The sequence below is a fragment of the Pseudophryne corroboree genome, chromosome 1 (genome assembly GCF_028390025.1).
Source record: "Pseudophryne corroboree isolate aPseCor3 chromosome 1, aPseCor3.hap2, whole genome shotgun sequence".
Classification (NCBI taxonomy): Eukaryota; Metazoa; Chordata; class Amphibia; order Anura; family Myobatrachidae; genus Pseudophryne; species Pseudophryne corroboree.
Window position 1 is genome coordinate 352,269,683 of NC_086444.1, and position 15,599 is coordinate 352,285,281.

Below are 15,599 nucleotides of genomic sequence, written 5' to 3' on the forward strand. Positions count from 1 at the left end.
TAGCGGCTCCGCAGGAGACAGGGCACATCTAAAGAAAGCTTTTAGGATCACATGGTGTGTACTGGCTCCTCCCCCTATGACCCTCCTCCAAGCCTCAGTTAGGTACTGTGCCCGGACGAGCGTACACAATAAGGAAGGATCTTGAATCCCGGGTAAGACTCATACCAGCCACACCAATCACACCGTACAACTTGTGATCTGAACCCAGTTAACAGTATGATAACAAACGAAGTAGCCTCTGAAAAGATGGCTCACAACAATAATAATAACCCGATTTTTGTAACAATAACTATGTACAAGTATTGCAGACAATCCGCACTTGGGATGGGCGCCCAGCATCCACTACGGACTATGAGAAATAGAATTATCGGTAAGTAAATTCTTATTTTCTCTAACGTCCTAGTGGATGCTGGGGACTCCGTCAGGACCATGGGGATTATACCAAAGCTCCCAAACGGGCGGGAGAGTGCGGATGACTCTGCAGCACCGAATGAGAGAACTCCAGGTCCTCCTTAGCCAGAGTATCAAATTTGTAAAATTTTACAAACGTGTTCTCCCCTGACCACGTAGCTGCTCGGCAAAGTTGTAATGCCGAGACCCCTCGGGCAGCCGCCCAAGATGTGCCCACCTTCCTTGTGGAGTGGGCCTTTACAGATTTAGGCTGTGGCAGGCCTGCCACAGAATGTGCAAGTTGGATTGTGCTACAGATCCAACGCGCAATCGTCTGCTTAGACGCAGGAGCACCCATCTTGTTGGGTGCATACAATATAAACAACGAGTCAGATTTTCTGACTCCAGCTGTCCTTGAAATATATATTTTTAATGCTCTGACAACGTCCAGTAACTTGGAGTCCTCCAAGTCGCTAGTAGCCGCAGGCACCACAATAGGCTGGTTCAAGTGAAAAGCCGAAACCACCTTAGGGAGAAAATGAGGACGTGTCCGCAGTTCTGCCCTGTCCGAATGGAAAATCAGATATGGGCTTTTGTACGATAAAGCCGCCAACTCTGAAACTCTCCTGGCTGAAGCCAGGGCCAGTAGCATGGTTACTTTCCATGTAAGATACTTCAAATCTACAGATTTGAGAGGCTCAAACCAATGAGATTTGAGAAAATCCAAAACTACGTTTAGATCCCACGGTGCCACTGGGGGCACAATCGGGGGCTGTATATGTAGTACACCCTTGACAAAAGTTTGTACTTCAGGCACTGAAGCCAATTCCTTCTGGAAGAAGATTGATAAGGCCGAAATTTGAACTTTAATAGACCCCAATTTGAGGCCCATAGACAATCCTGCCTGCAGGAAATGTAAGAATCGACCCAATTGAAATTCTTCCGTTGGGGCCTTCTTGGCTTCACACCACGCAACATATTTTCTCCAAATGCGGTGATAATGTTGTGCGGTCACTTCCTTCCTAGCCTTAATCAAGGTAGGAATAACTTCCTCTGGAATGCCCTTTTCTTTTAGAATCCGGCGTTCAACCGCCATGCCGTCAAACGCAGTCGCGGTAAGTCTTGGAACATACAAGGTCCCTGCTGAAGCAGATCCCTTCTTAGAGGTAGAGGCCACGGATCCTCCGTGAGCATCTCTTGAAGTTCCGGATACCAAGTTCTTCTTGGCCAATCCGGAGCCACTAGTATTGTTCTTACTCCCCTTTTCCGAATAATTCTCAGTACCTTTGGTATGAGAGGCAGAGGAGGAAACACATACACTGACTGGTACACCCATGGTGTTACCAGAGCGTCCACAGCTATTGCCTGAGGGTCTCTTGACCTGGCGCAATATCTGTCCAGTTTTTTGTTGAGGCGAGACGCCGTCATATCCACCTTTGGTTTTTCCCAACGGTTCACAATCAAGTGGAAAACTTCCGGATGAAGTCCCCACTCTCCCGGGTGAAGGTCGTGTCTGCTGAGGAAGTCTGCTTCCCAGTTGTCCACTCCCGGGATGAACACTGCTGACAGTGCTATGACATGATTTTCCGCCCAGCGAAGAATCCTTGCAGCTTCTGTCATTGCTCTTCTGCTTCTCGTGCCGCCTTGTCTGTTTACGTGGGCGACTGCCGTGATGTTGTCCGACTGGATCAACACCGGCTGACCCTGAAGCAGCGGTTTTGCCAAGCTTAGAGCATTGTATATCGCTCTTAGCTCCAGTATATTTATGTGAAGAGACGTCTCCAGGTCTGACCATACACCCTGGAAGTTTCTTCCCTGTGTGACTGCTCCCCAGCCCCGTAGGCTGGCATCCGTAGTCACCAGGACCCAGTCGTGTATGCCGAACCTGCGGCCCTCTAACAGATGGGCACTCTGCAACCACCACAGGAGAGACAACCTTGTTCTTGGTGACAGTGTTATCCGCTGATGCATGTGCAGATGCGATCCGGACCATTTGTCCAGCAGATCCCACTGAAATGTTCGTGCATGGAATCTGCCGAATGGAATTGCTTCGTAAGAAGCCACCATCTTTCCCAGGACTCTTGTGCATTGATGTACTGACACAGTTCCTGGTTTTAGGAGGTTCCTGACCAGTTCGGATAACTCCCTTGCTTTCTCCTCCGGGAGAAACACCTTTTTCTGAACCGTGTCCAGAATCATTCCCAGGAACAGCAGACGTGTTGTCGGGGTCAATTGAGATTTTGGAAGATTCAGAATCCACCCGTGTTGCTGAAGCACTACTTGGGTTAGTGCTACACCGACTTCCAGCTGTTCTCTGGACTTTGCCCTTATCAGGAGATCGTCCAAGTAAGGGATAATTAATATGCCTTTTCTTCGTAGAAGAACCATCATTTCGGTCATTACCTTGGTAAAGACCCGAGGGGCCGTGGACAAACCAAACGGCAGCGTTTGAAACTGATAATGACAGTCTTGTATCACGAACCTGAGATACCCTTGGTGTGAGGGGTAAATTGGGACATGCAGATAAGCATCTTTTATGTCCAGGGACACCATGAAGTCCCCTTCTTCCAGATTCGCTATCACTGTTCTGAGTGACTCCATCTTGAACTTGAATTTCTGTATGTACAGGTTCAAGGATTTCAGATTTAGAATAGGTCTTACCGAACCGTCCGGCTTCGGTACCACAAATAGTGTGGAATAATACCCCTTTCCCTGTTGTAGGAGGGGTACCTTGACTATCACCTGCTGAGAATACAGCTTGTGAATGGCTTCCAATACCGTCGTCCTTTCTGAGGGAGACGTTGGTAAAGCAGACTTTAGGAACCGGCGAGGGGGAGACCTTTCGAACTCCAACATGTAACCCTGAGATACTATCTGCAGGATCCACGGGTCCACCTGTGAGCGAGCCCACTGATTGCTGAAAATCTTTAGTCGACCCCCCACCGCTCCTGAGTCCGCTTGTAAAGCCCCAGCGTCATGCTGATGGCTTTGTAGAACCCGGGGCGGGCTTCTGGTCCTGGGCAGGGGCTGCTTGCTGCCCTCTCTTACCCTTTCCTCTGCCTCGCGGCAGATAAGACTGTCCTTTTGCTCGCTTGTTTTTATAGGAGCGAAAGGACTGCGGCTGAAAAGACGGTGTCTTTTTCTGTTGGGAGGGGGTCTGAGGTAAAAAAGTGGATTTGCCGGCAGTTGCCGTGGCCACCAGATCCGATAGACCGACCCCAAATAATTCCTCTCCTTTATATGGTAATACTTCCATATGCCTTTTGGAATCCGCATCACCTGACCACTGTCGCGTCCATAAACTTCTTCTGGAAGATATGGACATCGCACTTACTCTTGATGCTAGAGTACAAATATCCCTCTGAGCATCTCGCATATAAAGAAACGCATCCTTTAATTGCTCTAGAGTCAATAAAATACTGTCCCTATCCAGGGTATCAATATTTTCAGTCAGGGAATCCAACCACACTACCCCAGCACTGCACATCCAGGCTGAGGCTATTGCCGGTCGCAGTATAACACCAGTATGAGTGTATATACTTTTCAGGGTAGTTTCCAGCCTCCTATCCGCTGGATCCTTGAGGGCGGCCGTATCAGGAGACGGCAACGCCACTTGCTTTGATAAACGTGTGAGCGCCTTATCCACCCTAGGGGGTGTTTCCCAGCGCGTCCTAACCTCTGGTGGGAAAGGGTATAATGCCAATAACTTCTTAGAAATTAGCAGTTTTCTATCTGGGTTAACCCACGCTTCATCACACACGTCATTCAATTCCTCTGATTCTGGAAAAGCTACAGGTAGTTTTTTCACCCCCCACATAATACCCCTTTTTGAGGTACCAGCAGTATCAGAGATCTGCAAAGCCTCCTTCATTGCCGTGATCATATAACGTGTGGCCCTGTTGGAAAATACGTTTGTTTCTTCACCGTCGACACTAGATTCATCTGTGTCGGTACCCGTGTCGACTGACTGAGGTAAGGGACGTTTTACAGCCCCTGACGGTGTCTGAGACGCCTGAGCCGGTACTGACTGGTTTTCCGGCCGTCTCATTTCGTCTACTGACTTTTGTAATGTACTAACATTATCACGTAATTCCATAACTAAAGCCATCCATTCCGGTGTCGACTCCCTAGGGGGTGACATCACCATTACCGGCAATTGCTCTGCCTCCACACCAACATCGTCCTCATACATGTCGACACACACGTACCGACACACAGCAGCCACACAGGGAATGCTCTAATCGAAGACAGGACCCCCTTAGCCCTTTGGGGAGACAGAGGGAGAGTTTGCCAGCACACACCAAAAGCGCTATAAATGTATATAAACAACCCTAAAAGGTGTTGTTTTTGTTATAAGCGCTTTTAATATATAAATATCGCCAATTTATGCCCCCCTTCTCTTTGTTACCCTGTTTCTGTAGTGCAGTGCAGGGGAGAGTCCTGGGAGCCTTCCTCACAGCGGAGCTGAGCAGGAAAATGGCGCTGAGTGCTGAGGAGAATAAGCTCCGCCCCCTTTTCGGCGGGCTTTTCTCCCGGGTTTTGAGAAATCTGGCCTGGGTTAAATACATACATATAGCCTTAATGGCTATATGTGATGTATTCTTTGCCACTAAAGGTATTTAATATTGCTGCCCAGGGCGCCCCCAGCAGCGCCCTGCACCCTCCGTGACTGGTCAGTGAGAAGTGTGTAGCAACAATGGCGCACAGCTGCCGTGCTGTGCGCTACCTTCATGAAGACTGAAGAGTCTTCTGCCGCCTGTTTCCGGACCTCCGATCTTCAGCATCTGTAAGGGGGGTCGGCGGCGCGGCTCCGGGATGAACCCCAGGATGACCTGTGTTCCGACTCCCTCTGAAGCTATGTCCGGTAGCCTAAGACTCCAATCCATCCTGCACGCAGGTGAGTTGAAAATCTCTCCCCTAAGTCCCTCGATGCAGTGAGCCTGTTGCCAGCAGGACTCACTGAGATTTAAAACCTAAAAAAACTTTTTCTAAGCAGCTCTTTAGGAGAGCCACCTAGATTGCATCCTGCTCGGACGGGCACAAAAACCTAACTGAGGCTTGGAGGAGGGTCATAGGGGGAGGAGCCAGTACACACCATGTGATCCTAAAAGCTTTCTTTAGATGTGCCCTGTCTCCTGCGGAGCCGCTATTCCCCATGGTCCTGACGGAGTCCCCAGCATCCACTAGGACGTTAGAGAAACTACGGGTAGTTTTTTTCTCTCCAAACATAATACCCTTTTTAGTGGTACCTGTAGTTATATCAGAAATGTGTAACACCTCTTTCATTGTTTAGAGCCCCTGACGACCCATGCGACGCCTGGGCAGGCACGAGCTGAGAAGTCGGCTGTCCCACATTTGGCATGTCGTCAATTTTCTTATGTAAGGAGTCTATACGTGCACTCATTACTTTCCATAAGCTCATCCACTCAGGTGTCTGCCCCGCAGGGGGTGACATCCCTTCTAAAGGCATCTGCTCCGCCTCCACATCATTATCCTCATCAAACATGTCGACACAGCCGTACCGACACAACGCACACACACAAGGAGTGCTCCGAATGAGGACAGGACCCACAAAAGCCCTTTGGGGGGACAGAGTGAGAGTATGCCAGCACACACCAGAGCGCTATATAATGCAGGGACTAACTGAGTTATGTCCCCTATAGCTGCTTTTTCTATATATTATATACTGCGCCTAAATTTAGTGCCCCCCTCTCTGTTTTTACCCTGTTCTGTAGTGTAGACTGCAGGGGAGAGCCAGGGAGCTTCCTTCCAGCGGATCTGTGAAGGAGAAATGGCGCCAGTGTGCTGTGAGAGATAGCTCCGCCCCTTTTCCACGGACTATTCTCCCGCTTTTTCCATATTCTGGCAGGGGTATTTTCCACATATATAGCCTCTGGGACTATATATTGTGGAATTTTTGCCAGCCAAGGTGTTATTATTGCTTCTCAGGGCGCCCCCCCCCCCAGCGCCCTGCACCCTCAGTGACCGGAGTATGAAGTGTGTATGAGGAGCAATGGCGCACAGCTGCAGTGCTGTGCGCTACCTTGGTGAAGACTGATGTCTTCTGCCGCCGTTTTTCCGGACCTCTTCTAGCTTCTGGCTCTGTAAGGGGGACGGCGGCGCGGCTCCGGGACCGAACACCAAGGACTGGGCCTGCGGTCGATCCCTCTGGAGCTAATGGTGTCCAGTAGCCTAAGAAGCCCAATCCGGCTGCAAGCAGGCGAGTTCGCTTCTTCTCCCCTTAGTCCCTCGCTGCAGTGAGCCTGTTGCCAGCAGGTCTCACTGAAAATAAAAAACCTAAATCTATACTTTCTTTCTAAGGGCTCAGGAGAGCCCCTAGTGTGCATCCAACCTCGGCCGGGCACAAAATCTAACTGAGGCTTGGAGGAGGGTCATAGTGGGAGGAGCCAGTGCACACCAGGTAGTCCTAAATCTTTCTAGAGTGCCCAGCCTCCTTCGGAGCCCGCTATTCCCCATGGTCCTTACGGAGTTCCCAGCATCCACTAGGACGTCAGAGAAATATAATTTTTCTGGTAAGGCTCCAGAATAAAAATTGGATAAATTGTAACATCTTTTGAAGTAGAAACAAATTATTCTACATTATATTACCATAGTGGAACTTGAGGCAAAAAAATGACACTCAGCTTTTATAAATTCTTTTCTTTCTGTTGTTCACATTATCACTCTTTCTTCACTTTGGTATATGTTTTTAAATATTGTGTATATGCCTGGAAAAAAATACACAATACAATTTTAAATAAACTAATAAAGGTTATATTTTAACTTATAAGTGCCAGAAACAGATCCTCTCCTCTTCTTTCTTCCTACACAGTTTGCACAAAATCACATACTCAGTGAATCATTTTACTTTATACTCATATTTACGGGTGTGGTATTGAAAGTCGACAGTAACTAGGTCGACAATGTCTAGGTCGACCACTATTGGTCGACAGTAACTAGGTCGACAGGGTGTCTAGGTCGACATGTTCTAGGTCGACAGGTCAAAAGGTCGACATGAGTTTTTAATGTTATTTTGGTGTCGTTTTCTTCGTAGAGTGACCGGGAACCCCAATTAGTGCACCGCTTCGCTCGCCATGCTTCGGGCATGGTGCCTTCGCTCCGCTACCGCTTCACTCGGCACAGATTACCGTTCCAATCGTAGTCCACGTGGATCGTTAAGTATGAAAAGGTTCAAAAAAAAAAAAATTGTGAAAAACTCATGTCGACCTAAAGACCCTGTCGACCAATAGTGGTCGACCTAGACATTGTCGACCTAGTTACTGTCGACTTTCAATCCGGATCCCCATATTTACATAGCATTTTCATAGACTTACCCTTTTGATCTCCCACATTCATGGCCCACTCCTTTTGGTTGCAGTATTTATCAATATGATCAACTACGCTATGTGGGTCACCGCGCACTGCGTTCTCCAGAACATACTGCAATATTCTTTGTTCCTTGGTCTGACTCATGAAGAAATCTTTGACTCTGATAAAGACTTCGTGAAACAGAATTTTTGCCAAGCCGCGTCGTTGACCGTTTAGAGTGATGAACAAAAGAAGAATAAGTAGAATACCCGCTGCCAACAAAAAAACTGTACTCAGGTCAACCATCTGCATGAGACAAAACATATGAGGAAGTTAGAGTTATTATGCAATAGGCATACCCTCACTGTAAACCATCATCAAAATTATATTTAGTGAGTAGTGAAATGTAAAATATAAGCTGAACTAGCAGTCACAAATGTATACTACATGTAAAATGTTCATGACATGACAGGCGTTCAAGTAGAGCTAAATCTGCATATTGTGGGGGCTCATGTAGAATCTGAGTTGGATGTGAATCCAACACAGAAGAACAAAATATGTAATTTTCCGTACTGTGCAGTACAAATAGGTCTGTCTGACTCTGTATGCAGACTGGTACACATACAATAGTCACTGCAGAGCAAGAGGCAGACTATGGGGGTCATTCTGACCCGATCACACGCTGCATTTCGTCGCAGCCGTGCGATCGGGTTGGAACTGCGCCTGCCTGTCGTTTCCCAGCAATGGCCGTCACCGGCAGCGATGCCGCAAACTAAGAAAGCGGTCGCAGCGGCAACCGCTAGAAGATTGACAGAAGGAAGGCGAAACCGGGGGGCAACTCACCATTTCGGGGAGTGGTGAGTCCAACACAGGCGTGTCCAGGCGTTTGGAGGGCGGATGCCTGATGTCAATTCCGGGACCTGTAGCACTGGATCGATCGCACCGGGTAAGTAACTCTTACCCTAGGTCTTATTTTACATAAAACTTTTTTTTGCATAGAAGGGCTGCACAAGCGTTCGCAGCCCTGCTATGCAGAAATACACTCCCCCATAGGTGGCGTCTAGTTGATCGCACAGGCGGCAAAAAGTTGCTACGTGCGATCAACTTGGAATGACCCCCTAAGGGCCTAATTCAGAGTTGATCGCAGCACCATATTTGTTAGCAGTTGGGAAAAAACATGTGCACTGCAAGGGGGGGGGGGGGGGGTTGCAGATATAACGTGCAGATACAGTTAGATTTGGGTGTGGTGTGTTCAAACCGAAATCTAAATTGCAGCGTAAAAATAAAGCAGCCAGTATTTACCCTGCACAGAAACAAAATAACCCACCCAAATCTAATCTCTCTCTGCAAATGTTATATCTGCCACACCTGCAGTACACATGGGCCCTCATTCCGAGTTGTTCGCTCGGTAAAAATCTTCGCATCGCAGCGATTTTCCGCTTAATGCGCAATGTCCGCACTGCGACTGCGCCAAGTAAATTTGCTATGCACTTAGTAATTTTACTCACGGCTTTTTCATCGTTCTGGCGATCGTAATGTGATTGACAGGAAATGGGTGTTACTGGGCGGAAACAGGCCGTTTTATAGGCGTGTGGGAAAAAACGCTACCGTTTCCGGAAAAAACGCAGGAGTGGCCGGAGAAACGGAGGAGTGTCTGTGCGAACGCTGGGTGTGTTTGTGACGTCAAACCAGGAACGACAAGCACTGAACTGATCGCAGATGCCGAGTAAGTCTGAAGCTACTCAGAAACTGCTACGAGGTGTGTAATCGCAATATTGCGATTACTTCGTTCGCAATTTTAAGATGCTAAGATTCACTCCCAGTAGGCGGCGGCTTAGCGTGAGCAACTCTGCTAAAATCGCTTTGCGAGCGAACAACTCGGAATGACCTCCATGGTTTTGCCCAACTGCTAACAAATTTGCTGCTGCAATCAACTCTGAATTACCTCCTAAGTGAGGGAATGGACGTGCAGTAATTATGTATTATCATAGGGAGGGAAGCAGCCACATACAAGACTCTGAGAAGGCATACAGTTTCTGCCATTTGCCCCTGATGTAAGATCTGCCAATGATGGTCTCCATCAGCAAAGATTTTACATTGGCTGTAAAATAAATAATTATACACGCCGGCAAAAAGTACAAATCCCTACTTGGCAGTAACACTAGTGCTACTCCCATGCCCTTGGGCAGTAGGTTTATGGTAATAAAATTAAATAAATGACTCAAGTTTAATTTTTCTGTCATGTACTACAAGTCTCAGCATGCCCAGGGCACTTAAAGTGGTTGGGAATGCTAGCACTTTTAGCACTACAAACTCTAGAATACCTAGGCTTACCATACTATCCCTTTAAACACTCATGAAATACACAGGTTCTGTGGCTAGCTGACTTCAACCCTGCATTTCACCCGGTTGTAATCAACCACAGAAACCAACTACCTGCCAATTTGTCATTTTGTGAATTCAGCGTGCAACCGGGATTAGGGAGCATGGCTTTGCGGGTGGGGGTGGCCTTGTTGGTAGGGCGTGTGGCCTTGCTGCAAGAGACGTGATCGCAGGTTATGCCCCCATTTTCATCTGTATCAGTGAGTTGTTGTCCATGCCCCATGTCCTTCTCAGCATCTATTCACCGCTGTTCTGCTCAGAGCAGCGAGTGACAGGTGGGGGATCTCCCAACCCCCCTCACCGCGGGACACTACGACCCGCGGGTGGGACAGCAGGACAGACTGTGAAAAACGGGACTGTCCACCGAAATCGGGACAGTTGAGAGGTATGAATCCGTGTGTCACAGTTTAAAGGGATAGTATGGTAAGCCTAAGTATACCCATGGCTTCCAGAGCATGCTGGAATTGTGAAACCTTCCTTTTAAAACGACACCTTTGATGATCTCTAGCTGTAATCGTTCAGACAGGAACAGGTAATTTGGTAGTGTATACACTGAAAATATGATGTTATCAGAATTATTTCAACTCTCAGAAAATATTTGGCAACTAAAAAAATTACATTCCAAACTGAACTATCCTTGTGACTAACTGGAATATCTTGCCAGATTTTAAAAAGTACTTAATTCTGGGTAGAGGAAAGAAAAATGCAGATAATAATACATGCACACAATTGTTTCACTTCTAAGTAAACAAAAATAGATAAAATGACATGACATCAGAACCATATAAAAATAATATTGTAGCTGTATGCATACTGTAAGGGAGAAATGTACATTTTGAATGAAAAAAAAAGAAAGAGTGAGAGGAACACAAATTTTTATTGGTACTTCTAATACAAGGGGTGTGTAATAAGTTTCCGGATGTGCAGTGTATAGGTAGAGTAGGCACAATCTGACCACCTGGTTGTAAACTGTAATTTATGACTAAGGTTCTTGTGAGATGTCAAGGCACAGAATCGTATATAAGCAGCACTGCACACCAAAGAAGTCAGCATGTTCACTTCCTTCACAAACTCATTATGGAGCTCAACAGAGGCCGCTGGAGAGCCATGATCGTCTATGACTACAAGAGTGGTCTGCGACAGCAGGAGAGATGCTTTTGGGGAGGAAGCATCATCCCAAACCACTGTGTTGTGGAGTAGTTTGCAGAATTTCTGCACAGGAGGCGGTCCCTGGAAAACGAGGAGCGAGGTGACTGACCTGTGTCCGCCATCCCCGAGACAACACTGCTACCAAGTGGGCCATAGTTGAGGTGGAAACCAAACTGACTGTGGTCCTGCTAGAGAAGGAGACGGGGATCTCATTAGGATCCTTCCCTTTGATAGTCCACGAAAAGCTTGGCTTGAGCAAGGTTTCTGCACACTGGGTGCCCCATCAGCTGACTCGAGAGCAGGAGGCTTCTTGGTGCCACAACATGCTGGCCAAGTTTAATGGCGGTCACTCAAACTCTGTCTGGTAGATTAACAGTGGCGATGAATCCTGGATCTACAGTTTTGATCCCGAGACCAAATTACAGTCGGCCCAGTGGACCCCAGTTGGAGGTGCGCTGCCAGAGAAGTTTCGACATGAGCACAAGCAGAAGGTGGCTGTTTTTGTGGCCAATACTGGTCATGTAGCTACCGTACCACTCGTGCAGCAGCGCACAGTCACTGGGGACTGGCCTGCCAGCCAATGCCTGCCGCAAGTGCTGGAAGCCATTTCTTGGCGCCGTCCAAGACCTTGTGCTGGTGGTCCTTCTCATCACGACAATGCACTTGCCCTCAAGTTCAGGAATGTGGTTGATTTTCTGACTCATGAATGCATCTTGGTCATACACTGTAGAGTTCTGACCTGTCCCCCTGTGATTTCTTCGTGTTCCCACAAATCAAGCGCAAGATGCATGGGATTCACTTTCAGTCACTGGAAGCTGCAGCGGAGACCTTCATCCAGTATGAGGAAGACATACCTGCTTTGGACTGGTCCAGTGCTTCACCAAGTGGTTTGAGCACATGCAACTTTGCATATTCACTTTGTTTGTAAATACACTGCTCAAAAAAATAAAGGGAACACTAAAATAACACATCCTAGATCTGAAAGAATTAAATATTCTTATTAAATACTTTGTTCTTTACATAGTTGAATGTGCTGACAACAAAATCACACAAAAATTATCAATGGAAATCAAATTTATTAACCCATGGAGGTCTGGATTTGGAGTCACCCTCAAAATTAAAGTGGAAAAACACACTACAGGCTGGTCGCTGGGAGCCCGAGCGCCGGCATACCGTACTACACCCAATTAATGTGTCCTCATCAATGCTGAAAAATACATGCAGGTACTTATCCATCATGCAGTATCATCAGGGAGGCGTTTGATTGGCTGTATGTTTTGGGGTCGTTGTCCTGCTGAAAAATAAATTTGGAGCCAATGTCATTAAGAACTATCTTCAGCGTAAAGATGAACAAGGAGTCCTGGAAGTGATGATATGGCCCCCACAGAGACCTGATTTCAACATCATCAAGTCTGTCTGGGATTATATGAAGAGACAGAAGAAAGGATTTGAGCAAGCCCACATTCACAGAAGATCTGGGGTTAGTTCTCCAAGATGTCTGGAACAACCCCCTGCCGAGTTCCTTCAAAAACTGTAAGTGTACCTTAAAGAACTGAAGCTGTTTTGAAGGCAAAGGGCGGTCACACCAAAATATTGATTTAGATTTTTCTCCTGTTCATTCAATTGGTAATTTTGTGACTTTATAAAAATAGACTACTAACACTTATTTTTCAAAGCATCCTTTCTTAGCAGCATTTTTTCACACCTGCCTAAACCTTTTGCACAATACTGTACTATTGAGAGCTACAGATGGAAAAGACTTCAGTGCACACTCTGCATTATATGGTGCATATGTCACAGTTGCAACTGTTCTATTTAGTGCAAAAGGTGGCTGTACATTGAACACGCTGACAAGCTAAATGCTGTAATAAAATCTGCATGTATGGATATGTGAGCTCCCAGTTAATGTCAAAATACACACAACCCATACTAAGAAAAAGGTTGCTCATGGCCATTCAAACATGAAGACCCCTCCTGTAGTGTGTAATAAAGCAAATTGTCAGCATATTCACATATTCATATAAACTGAAAGCGTTACAGTAAAGCAAAAAAATGTAAAAAAGCGCATCACTCACAAATGTAGCATGCTGTCTCTTACAGTACGTTTGGAGCAGAATTCACATAAGTATTAGTTGTTAAAAATGGCAGTAATAATAAATGTTTGTGTTTAAATGTAATTAGAAAAAAAAACCCTAAAAAACTATTTAACAGCTATACTTACAGATTGTAGTTGTTCACTCGGACAGTTTGTGCAATGAATCTGGCAAACCACTGTACTTTGTCAGCTTCTCATGTAGGAACAAATGAAGCTTTAACCTGCTAAATCCCACAAGACTTTGTGCCAGAAGCAACAGAAGAGTACATACAAAGCAAAGCTGCAGAACTCGTTCTTCCAATTCCAGAATCATTCATGGGATTGGGATATGTGAGCACTTTTATTAAAATAAATATCAGCAGGTATGTGGTTTTACTTCATCATTTTATTTTGTATTTTAACATTTGCTTGTGCCAACTACATTTATGTGTATTTATCATGTACTGCAGAGAAGCAGAGGAACAGTCTGTCCCTGTGATCTCTAATGCTGCTACTTTGGTAGTAGTAATAATAATAATAATAATAATAATAATTTTATTTATATAGCGCTCTTTCTCCAACAGGACTCAAGGCGCTTTAGTGAAGCTTTGCACTGCCATCTGATTAGTGTGCATGCTTGAGTTCACAAATACGTATGACTGGAACAGAGGGGGTCATTCCGACCCGATCGTTCGCTGCAGTTTATCGCAGCGATCGGGTCGGAATTGCTGCGATTGCCTCTGCCTGATTGACAGGCAGCACGGTGGTGTTTGGCTGCCGTTATGGGGGCACGGTCCGGCCAACGCAGGGCTATAATCAACTCGGAATGACCCCCAGAGTTCTGTGGAGAGACCGGAAAGGATGCCCTTTTGCAACCCATTCCTCCTTCCCATAGTAAATAACGGGTTCTGCTGAAGAGGATGTAGGTTTTTGCTGACAAGTTCCAAAAATTTAGTGTTTGTGGAACTTGATGAATTTAGGTCATCATACTATTGTATTTTTCAGATTGGGACTGAAAGGTGATAACTCCTGCTTACCTTTGACAAAAGTCATTGAAAATGTTAATTTTCATCTAGATTTGTCGAAATTAAAGGGACAATGAATATCTTCCCAGACCTTTACAAAACATCACTTCTGAAAGTTGTTTTTTTCTAAAGACAAATTTTTGGAAGTTTTTTAAACATCACCTGCCTCTCCGTATCTTCCTTAGAATCTTCTTTGAACCTGTGCATGTGCCATTCTACTCCTGCACATGTGTAGTGTGTCAATCCAATATGGCAGTGTGCAGGGGCTGATTGGGATGGAAAACCAGCCCTGGAAATTTCTGGAAGCAGCCCTAATAGAGGTTGGGGTCAGTTGAGGGGGTGGAGTTTGTTGAGGGGAAGGGGCGGAATACTCCCTCCTCAGGGGGCCTGATTCTGAGCTGGGGCTGTGGTCACTCAAATGGGGGTGTGATCTTAAGAAGACAGGGGCAGTGAGGCAGACTGGGGTGGTGAGCCCTTCATCACTTTCCTCAACCCCTTTCTCCGCCCCTCAATACCATACTCAGCCTCAATACCTTCCCCACCCCTTCCTCACCTTTTGTAGATGATTAGGTGAAGTTGGAGGGTCTGTAAGCAGCACTTCCATCCTACACTGTTATTGCCACAACATAGTATAGCTATGGGCTGATGGGTTCATGTTCACAGTATTGGTCCTTCCTCATTCTGGCTGTACAGATGTACATATTGCCTGACACCAGGACTAGTTCAGCCATGATCCCAGTGCACTGCACCACCGTCCTTTATACTAGCACCAATGTGGCTGTATAGCCACACAACACATCCTCTCTATGCATGTACACATAGAGCTGCCCCCAGTCTGCACCCCCTGACACTCATTTTCCGCCCAGGTCCTTGTGGGAGCCGCTGGAGGATCTCATCAGCTGGGTGAGATCTAATCTTATGGACACTGCCATCCTGGTCACCTGCCCTTAACACATCCCCTTCGATTTACTCCCCTCCGCCAGGTGGAGAAAGGGATGCTGCGGGCCACCTACTTTGCAGCTGCTGGCAGGGACGTGTGGAGAGATAAATGGCTGAGGAGGCACTGGCTAGTACCAGAGCCAGATTTATACACAATATATGAGCCAAATGTGGGCATTACACACAGATGCAGCGGTATATACATGAGGGCATTATACATGGGCACAACAGTATATACATATGGGCATTATACACGGGTGCAGCAGTATATACATATGGGCATTATACACGGGTGCAACAGTATATACAAGTGGGCATTATAGACGGGTGCA

General features: G+C 46.5%; 1 protein-coding gene across 5 annotated transcripts in view; it reads right to left on the minus strand.

The window, feature by feature from the left end:
- LOC135070216 (catechol O-methyltransferase-like) overlaps positions 1-15,599 on the minus strand; it is a 325,418-nt gene that overhangs the window by 108,093 nt on the left and 201,726 nt on the right. For 4 of the 5 annotated variants that reach the window (XM_063964747.1, XM_063964750.1, XM_063964746.1 and 1 more), the window contains one exon: positions 7,725-8,004. In XM_063964747.1, coding sequence (XP_063820817.1) covers positions 7,725-8,004 — 280 coding nt within the window. Of the gene's footprint in view, positions 1-7,724; positions 8,005-13,450; positions 13,523-15,599 lie in introns of those variants that run through there. The other variant, XM_063964749.1, reaches the window with a different exon arrangement.